Source organism: Cynara cardunculus (genome assembly GCF_001531365.2).
Source record: "Cynara cardunculus var. scolymus isolate 2C chromosome LG 14, CcrdV1, whole genome shotgun sequence".
In the NCBI taxonomy this organism is placed as follows: domain Eukaryota; kingdom Viridiplantae; phylum Streptophyta; class Magnoliopsida; order Asterales; family Asteraceae; genus Cynara; species Cynara cardunculus.
Genome location: NC_037541.1, coordinates 8,853,665 through 8,863,709, shown reverse-complemented (window position 1 = coordinate 8,863,709; position 10,045 = coordinate 8,853,665). Strand labels below are relative to the sequence as shown.

The window sequence follows — 10,045 nt, the reverse complement described above, 5'->3', positions numbered from 1 at the left end:
GCAGCAGCAGGTTAGGGTTGAAGGGGGCAGCAGCAGCAGATTAGGGTTGAAGGGGGCGGCAGCAGCAGATTAGGGTTGAAGGGGGCGGCAGCAGCAGATTAGGGTTGAAGGGGGCGGCAGCAACAGATTAAGGTTAGGGTTAAGTTTAGGGTTAGGCTTTGATACCATATTAAACTTGATATTGATTTGTATTGATTGAAAAATAATAATAATCTGATACACCTTATATAGGTAAAACTAATTACACTTTGGACCCTAGACAATATTAATAATATAAACTAGACTAGTTGACTTAGTCTAACAATGTTGAATATGCAGCCTTTATTATTGTGTCCTTACCACCTTTATATGAGAATTTTGTGAATACGTTTGTCATTGGTGGAGACATGATCACCTTGGAGGAAGTGAGATCTAGCCAACACTCACCTGAGCTTTATGGTAAGGCATCAAGGAGCTGTCCAAAAAGTCAGCTCGTGGATTTCAGGATATGAGCCGTGATAAAGATCATAGTTCGTCCAAAAAAGGCGAGGGAAAGTGGAAAGGAAGGCGTGGATCGAAGTCGAGGGGTTGAGCGCCAGAAGTAGGCCCTAGAGAAATATGCAATTATTGTGAAGAGTTGGGACATAGGAAGAATGAATACCCGAAACTTAAGGGAAAAGGTCTGCTTGTTGCTGTTACGGAAGACAATTCAGGTTCGAAAGGCGATTTGTACTTTCAACGGTTAATTACATGAATCAACCAAATAAGTGAACGTTGGATTTTGCTTGCTCCCATCAAATGTGTCCCAAGAGAGATTGACATATGACGAGATCCATGTCAGAAATGTCTTAAAGGTAAATAGTGCTTTTCAAGGTAGTTGACATTGGATCGGTTCAAATTAGGATGCATGATTCCTTCACATATTTTTTGCGAGATTGCTCGAATATGCTCGGTATGCATCTTCAGCACCGCTTCTTCACACAACATGTTTTTTGCTCTTCCACGAGACAAGATTAGCCCATACAAATGAACAATAGCTAGAGCTAGATCTCCTATCACATAGGGCCTGCGCCAGAATACTTCAATTCCTTTATGTGATCCAGCTACTCCATCCCCAGGAAATATTTAGACTTCCAAAATCTTGAATCTCAAATTCCTTAGACAAGATATCCTTGAGAAAAGCAGTTTCCAATGGGTCATTTCAAGTAAGAACAATGCCATCAACATGGACAAAGAGAGTATGTTCAACATTGAGTATATCTTGTATATTTTATGATTACAAAGAATTTGTCAAACCATGCTCGGGGAGGTTGTTCAAGGCCATAAAGCGACTTCTTGAGTTTGCACCCATTGCCTGAATTTTGCTTTTGGTAAAAATTCCTGATGGAATATCCAAAAACGTTCTTCCTTCAGATCTACATTGAGTACGACAATTTTTACCTCTAGTTGGTCCAAATGCATGTCAAGGTTCATATCTTAGATAATAAGACAGATAGTATTTAGCTTTGCAACCAGAGCAAATTCTCTTGGTAATCTATCCCATAGGATCGCCTACTGCATGTGCTTTGTACGTGTCAAGTGCTCCATCTGCCTTGTTTTTAACCAAGAAAATATACTTGCACCGAACAATTTGTTTTCCTGGAGGGATGTGAGTAATCTCCCATGTTAGATTCTTCTCTAAGCACATGCTTTCTTCAACTACTGTATCTTTCCAAATCGGAATTTGTAGTGTCTTGTGGACTGATGCCAGTATTTCATCAATTCTCGACACAAAAGCAATGTAGTTTGATGATAAAGCTTTGTAACGATATGAAATTCTTAAGGGGGTATGGAGTACATGTCCTAACTCCATTCCTTTTTTCAATAGGCAAATCCATATCATCTACAATAGTAGTATTACTAGGCAGCATACCTTGAAGTTTTCCAGGAGAAAGATCCAATTGGGAGTCATGGCAATGTTGAGGTTGGACCAAATAGACCAAAATTTATTTTGCGATTTCAATTATTGCTTGACCAAGACCCTCATTTGTTATTTGTCTTTTTTCAACTAGGCTAGCAGAAGTATGAAAATATGTTCAGTTGTGTCTTCCATAGGATCATGAGTGTGGATTGGTTTTGTGTAAATCCCTCACTCGAAAGAGGATGTTCAGTCATATTCCCCCGTGAACACCTATGTAAAAGGGCTTGTTTTCAGAGAAAGTTACATCCATGGAGATGAGGCCTTCTTTGTTACAGTATGATAACATCTATACCTCTTATAGTTTGCAGAATAACCAAGTAAGATGCATTGGTGGTTTTAGGTTCAAGGTTGCTTATGAATTGAGGAGATATGTGGGAATATGTTGTAGAACCAAAGATCTTTGGAGAGATATCTGATAGTAGATCTGTATGAGGAAATGACTACAATAGGACATGGCATCAAGATTTCCTACAACAGGACATGGCATCAAGAAAGCATATACAAGATCTCTAATATACACTATTTACGGATCAAGGCAAAAATTTAAGGGGTGTTTGGTTCGCAAAATGGAATTTGGTAGAATTGGAATCAATCAAAAGAATTTGACTTTGAATGAATTGGAATGGAATTTGATAGAATTTGACCACGCATTTGTTGGTAGGAATTGGAATGGAATCTCTCAAAAGAATTGGAATCTCCATCTTTGTTTGGGAGGAGGGTGGGAGTGGCAGTTGTGATGACGACATTAGTGGCATGGTGATATTGGTGGTCGGAACTGGAGGTAATTGGGGTGGGTGGGTGTGGCAGTTGTGATGACGACAGTAGTGGCGTGGGCGCTAACCCCACCAAACCCCCTACCACCTACCCCACCGACTACCATGCCACTACTGTCATTATCACAGCTACCACCCATCCTTCCCCCTTATGCTCTTGGCAATAATGAGGCAAATAGATGCTTGAATTTTTTACTCTTTCTCTAATACCTCTCCGCCACACCCCTGCCCCCACCCTGAAACTCCACCCCATCCCTTTACCCTAAAACCCCACCCCTCCCACCGGCGCCACCCACGTGGGTGGGTGGTGGCAGGGGTGGTAGCTGTGACAACGATAGTAGTGGCATTGTGTTCAGTAGGTTGGTTCGGTGGGTGGTGATGGGTATAAATGTGGGGTGGTAGCTCTGATGACGAAAATATGGGGTGGGGTAGGGGTGGTAAGGGTTGGGGGTGGGGTAGCTGGGGGATGGTAGCTGTGACGACAACAGTGGTGGCATGATGGTCATGATGGTCGGGTGTCGGTTGAGGTGAGGTAGGTAGGGTGCATGGCGGTTGTGGTGATGACAAGTAGTGGTGTGTTGTGGACGATTTGGAGGGGGGGGGGGCGTGACAGTGACAATAGTAGCATGGTCATGGTGGGGGCATGGGTGGCCGGTGTTGGTTAAATCGATTGCAAAGGGATGGAATCCAAGTTTTTCACTTATGCCAATATGTGAACCAAACAAAGGAATTGGAATTTAGTCAAAGGAATTGATCATATTCCAATTCTCTTGAAACCCTTTGGATTCTGCGAACCAAACAGCACCTCAGGGATTTCTACACCCCCTCAAGTTGAGCTGTATATGTTATGCAAACCCATCTTGGAATTAAATTCTTCAAAGCTTGTTCTCGGTAGGGTCATTATTAGAATTTTATGTCCAATTTGCTTCTTTGCAGGATTCAAGATGAGTTGAATGACCTTTAACTTCACCTTTTCAAAAATGAAATGTCTATCTACTTCAACATGTTTGGTCTTGTCATGTTGGACCGGGTTCTTGTAATATCTGATGGAAGCTTCACTATTAGAGTACAGTTTACAAGACTTAAGGGATTTACCCTTATTCAGTAGCCTTTTTATCCACATCCCTCCGCATATGCCCAAGGCTAGTGTGTGATATTCAGATTCTACACTGTTCCTTGAGATCACAAGTTGCTTGTTGTGTTGAGTTACCAAAATTATCCCACACATAGGTGCAATAACCGCTCGTCAATCGGCTTTCTGTTAAATCACCACCCCCAACTAGCATCCGTGCAGACATCTAAGTCTCGGCTGCTTTGTTTTCTGAAGTGCAGACAAAGACCTCATATCATTTTTTAAATTACGTAGAGTACATACACTGCATCCAAATTCTCCTCACAAGGACTATGCATATGTTGACTTACAACACTGACAGGAAAGGCTATATCAGGCCTGGTATGAGAGAGATAAATTAGATTTCCTACTAATCTTTGATAACCCCCTTATCCACTAGAATTGATTCCTCACGTTGATTTTCTTTGAAGTATGGATCTGTTGGAGTATCTACAACACGTTTGCTTCCAATCATTACAGTTTCTTTAGAAGATCTAGAATATAATTTTGTTGAGATGTGCCAATTCCATCTTTGGATAGGGCTACCTCCATTCCAGAAAGCATTTGAGAGGACCTAGATCTTTGATTTCAAACTCCGATGTAAGAGATCCCTTTAGGCTTGAAATTTCATCCAAATCATCTTTAGTTAAGATTATGTCATCTATGTAGACAATTTGAGAACGGCTGACTTGCCTATTGAAGAAAACTTTATGAACAAGGTATGATCAACCTGGCATTGAGTGTATACATGTTTGAAAATTGACTTTGCAAACTTACTAAATCATGTCCAAGGTCACTACTTCAAGCCAAATAGGGATTCTTGGTTTTAAAAAGTGCGATGTGGTCCGAGGCGGTAAGGGTCCCGGAAGCTGATGTGTGATGCGTGATGTGCCCGGTATTCAAAAAATGCTTATAAATTAATTCTACATATCAGTTTCTACCTTAAAAATACTTACCTATCAAAATACTTCATTTATAACATAAAGTAGTTCAAAAAGTGGCATTAGAATCTTAAAAAGTTCGTGAATCGGAATAACAAAACACACAAACTACTTCCATGAAGAACAGAAGTAAATGTCTAATAGTCCCCAATCCCAAACTAAATGACCAAGTGACCAACTAATACTCCCCAAGATCAGCATCATCAAACCCCAACACGGGTTCATCTCCCTCATCATTATCAAAACCTCCAATATCTCTGCTTCCACCTCAACTTCATCATCTTCATCCTGAAGAGCATGTCCTTTTCCTCTAGCACTTCTAGTTCTTGATAGACCCGACCTGTCATCATTTACTCCTTCTTGATGATCTAGTGAAATGAGGAGTCTCATACGCCCCAGAAGCTCTACCTCGTAAGATCATCATCAATAAACACCAAATCATCATCTTCATCATCATTGTTCATCCTCCCCATCAACCACTCATCACTACTTTCCTCTTTTTTATATCGACGTTGCAAGGCACAATTGAATTTCACTTGAGAGGGGCTTCTATTTTATTAGGTCATCATTACGTTCTATTTTAATCTACAAAATGCCCAACTAAAAACCTCTAAAGAATGAAAAAGCAACGCAAACATGAAACAAACAGGATGCACTGATGCACGCATCGTGTGATGCATAGGTGATGCGACCGCATCAGAGAGCATCATGGAATCGCTTCGCATCAGCCCCTCTGATGCGTTACCTCCAGCGCATCGGAGCGCATCACGCATCGGAGCGCATCACGCATCGGAGCACATCACGCATCGGAGCGCATCACGCATCGGAGCGCATCGGAGCGCATNCGCATCACGCATCGGAGCACATCACGCATCGGAGCGCATCACGCATCGGAGCGCATCGGAGCGCATCACGCATCGGAGCGCATCACGCATCGGAGTGCATTATGCATGCATTTTTAAACCAAGAAAGGATTTGATCAATTTCCACACCATTCGGCTATTGGAAGATTTATTCATTCCTAGTGGCATTTCTATGTAAAGTTCTTCGAGTTCCCCAGTTAGGAATGCATTTTTTTACCTCTAACCGGTATAAAGGCCAATCACAGTTGACAACAAGTGATATTAGAACTCTTACGGTATTATGTTGGGCGATAGGAGCAAATTTTTCTTGATACTCAATGCCATATAACCAAGATGGACCCCTTGGCTATTGTGGCTACCAACGGAGCCTTGTATCTGTTAATACTCCCATCTGAATTATGCTTAATGGTGAAAATCCATCTGCATCCAACAACCTGCTTTCTATGTGGTAATTTTGTGAGAGCCTATGTGCCATTTGTCTCAAGAGTATTGATTTCCTCAAGTATTACCCATTTTCTAATTGGGATGTTCTATGGCCTCATCAATGCGTGCAAGTATCTTACCAAATTAAGTAAAGAAACAAATTCTGAAATTAAGTAAGGAAACAAATGCTCGGTACGTAGTAGTTAGTTTCCATAAGCAACATACCTGTATGTAAGGTAATTCCAGGTCCAACCCTATGGTAGGGCTATAAGGGCTATCATCCTGGGCAGCATAGGCCAAGGGGCATCAACTTTAATACCTTAAGCTAACCTAGGTAGGTTCCTCATGGTCTTGGCAAAAACAAAAACCCATCTATCATCATAGTGATCTAGTTAAAAGGTGAACACAGCAAAGTGGTCACCTACAACTCTTTCTTTTTAGATAAAAACAAATAAGTCAAAACCCACCAACCATTTGAAGTTCTGTTTATGTACTTACGACTCTCTTTTTCTCTATTAGATAAAACAGAGTAGCTTTTATGTTTTATAAACTTTAGTAATTGTGTTAGATTTAGTTTGAGTTATTTTTTATTTTGCTTGTGTTTATTGATAAAACAGAGTAGATTTTACGAAATTGTTTTAACCTACTTAGCAATTTTATAACTTAGATGTTATCTATATACGCTCAAATATTGTGTAATAAATATATATCTTTTCAACTATTTAAGTGTTTAAGATATGTTTATTCGATCACGATGATCAGGTGCTCAAAATAGAGAAAGAAAAATACAAGAATAAAATGTTCATTTCCTACAAGGATCTTTAAACAGAGACTCGAAAATATTTCTGAAAATCCCATTGAAAATCAATTTGTTAATAATTTCAATTGTAATGGAAATCTTTTATTGATGATAGTGAAAACATTGAAAATTGAAATCATTTAAGAATTTGTTAAGAATCTCAACAAAAATAAGAATTTGCTTTTGTTGCAAACTATTTAAAGATGCTCGGTCAAAAAAACAATTTCAAAATTGGCGCATTTATTGGCCTTTCTTCCCTGTGCATGCGAAAACTCAGGACCGGCCTCGGGTAATTCATACAAGTTCTGGTACTCTTTTGATGACCAATATGTAAGTTTAAATCATCAACAATAGAAGAATGTAACACATGGAATCATAGAATCCTTACTTTCATAATCTTCAAGGTTAAGGGGGATTGGATGAGGTTATTTATATAAATATTGATTTTTGTGTTGTTTTAATCTCTATTTAATTTTTATATTTGATTTCAATTTTACATATTTTTTTATAATCCATGATGATAAAATAGACAAATACACACGTTCATACATTTTAATTAACCAACTTTTCAAATAACCTGAATGTTTTTGCAAAGCTATTTAAGAAATTGTCTTTAGCAATTAAAAAAACAACTCCTAAGTTTGCGACATTAGGATGGTAAAGTAAAATCAGAAGTAAGTTAGAACACTAACCAAGATCCACATCTTCAAATGGGCTTCCACTTGCAAAAATCATGTGTTTGCCCACAATAGAGAATGCTTCTTCAGGGGTGCATTCAGCTGCCATGGAACAAAACAAGAAACATTAAGACCATATATGTAAGTCAAAGACCTTCCAGCCTAGTGGTAAAGGCTTGGGCATGACATAGTCATGAACCCGAGTTCGAGCCCTGGGAGGGGAGTGTTGGCGACATTTAAGTGGGGCCATGTTTAGCCTCCAAATTTGCCGGGGATTAGTCGGCCTTTGGCCCGGACACCCTTACCAAAAAAAAAAAAAAAAAGACCATATATGTAAAGGTCAAAACGGTGAAAGGGTAGCAACTATACCATTGGTTGTGGGGTTTGACATTGCAAGTATTGCTGGTCTGGTCGAAGTTGAACCTCTAAACGCTTCTAATACCTACGCATAAGAGAAGAAATTTAATTCGGTACCAAGCATAAGCTAATTAACATGAAATTATACATGAAAAGATGTCTAAACTTGGATCTTTATTTGAGCATATAGAAAACAAAACATTCTACACGTTAAATATTAGATTATACCTCCTTAGAAAACAAGCCACCAACTGCAGCCAACCCAAGGAGTACATCAGGTTTTACCTCCTGCAACTGTATGCATGGAATCGAATATCTGATTAACAAACTGTGCCTAAAAGTTTCCAGTTATGAAGCCACAACTCCAATAAAAATAGGTATTAACAGCAATATGATGAAAAGGAAGTATACACAAGAGAGAGATGAGCACATGCCTTAATCTTATTTGGTATGCATACTGGGAACATATAAAAGCAGTTCACCGTGAATGATGCAAATATGATTTATGAAGAAAAGTTATATAGCGCAGAATCACATTTGTAAGGGAATGATGATGGCCCATTATTTCATACAACGGAGAGATGGAGAGCAAGAGAGGGTAAAACAGCCGCCCAAAGGTAAGGGTCTCTGAATGTTATGAGTCTGAATGATTGTCAAGTAGTCTAAATGACATTCTGCAGCTTCTCTGTCTGGTGCATCCAAAGGACCATCGGCCTTTGCTATATATTACTAGAAGAATTACGTTTAGAATGAGTGACCATTGATAACACATGGTTCCTCTGAATGATCCTATTATAGCTTGTTCACTAACAAGGTCACATAATTCTTTTCACGAGGAAAAATATTGTTGTTCCGTTAAGTTGCGCTTGGTACATGGACTGGATAGGACAGGACAGGAAAGGAATGAACAAAAACTCACTATTCCACATTTGATGTAACATGGGACAAAACAAAAACTCACAGTTCCATGATTGCCCAACATGGGACTGAGACTGAGTGGGGCAAAAAAAGGCTTTTTTTGTTCCACCGAAAGAGGTGGAACAAAAATCACAAGGATGGGACAACACTACCTTGGTGGTATGATAAGCATTTTTTTAGGAGCACACTGACAATCCTCGACTTTGGAACCAATTCAATAGCTTCTGTGATCATGAGAGAGAGAGAGAGAGAGAGAAGATAACACACATAACAGTGTCATGATTGAACTACTTATGGAATTAGGGAAGGTGCATATGTATGGCCTAATTTAGGTGGCACACTGTACTTGGAATTTTTGGACATAATCTGACTATGCAAACGATTATAAAAAATACAACAGTTTGCTACATCAAACAGAATAGAATAAGGAAGCTATTCAACATACCACTTCTACAAGACTTGCTCCTTCCCTCAATCCTCGGTGGCTAATTTCGTTGGTCTTCCTCGCAAATGGCTTAACTTCATGGTCGATATCTTCACGCTCCTCTGTGATCAGGCCCTGATTCATTCCCACAAAACAAAAGAAGAAAGCCAATAACCACTCCCATAAAATGGTTATGGACTTTGTATGATACTTGACAGATCATTAACGACTAAACAAAGAGTAAATAGGCAATGAATGTACTTACATTAACATCAACTACCCAGAATTGACTCCGTGCACTCTCAAAAGCATCTTCATTGTTTCCCAACATTCTTGCCATTGTTCTCCTAGCTGCCTTCAGAACCCCAATTCCTGCACTGAAGTTGCAGAATATTAGGTAGAGAAGTAGGGGCGAATAAGAAAAATGAAATGAAAAAATAAAAGCAACAAGCAGATCCGGTCTTAAGAGCCTAAAGGAAATTAAACCCATCCTAAATCTGTGTATCAATGGCATTGGCAAACGACATCATTTGTCATGGCAATCCATTAAGAAAATTCAAATTCTGAGATGATTTTAACACCATGAACATTATATGAAAAATATATACATACATAAACTGATTTTAATGTCTTTATTCCCTTTTTCATGAAATTTACTTTATCTATATATTCGTTTTAATAGGGTATACAGAAATATGAATAGCTAACAAATCACATGATCCAAAAAAGTTATCAAGAGGCATTGGAGCTATTCGATCAAATGATCAACAAGGATCAACCTAGAGTGCACCTTACACGTATGCATATTGTAATTTAAGCA

General features: G+C 39.1%; 1 protein-coding gene across 1 annotated transcript in view; it reads right to left on the bottom strand.

The window, feature by feature from the left end:
- LOC112526699 (NAD-dependent malic enzyme 62 kDa isoform, mitochondrial-like) overlaps positions 1–10,045 on the bottom strand; it is a 60,466-nt gene that overhangs the window by 12,524 nt on the left and 37,897 nt on the right. Inside the window, exons 10-14 of the mRNA XM_025137088.1 lie at positions 9,491–9,602; positions 9,247–9,360; positions 8,112–8,177; positions 7,896–7,968; positions 7,542–7,628 (exon numbers count right to left, since the gene is read on the bottom strand). Of these exons, the coding sequence (XP_024992856.1) occupies positions 7,542–7,628; positions 7,896–7,968; positions 8,112–8,177; positions 9,247–9,360; positions 9,491–9,602 (452 nt within the window). The remainder of the gene's footprint in view (positions 1–7,541; positions 7,629–7,895; positions 7,969–8,111; positions 8,178–9,246; positions 9,361–9,490; positions 9,603–10,045) is intronic.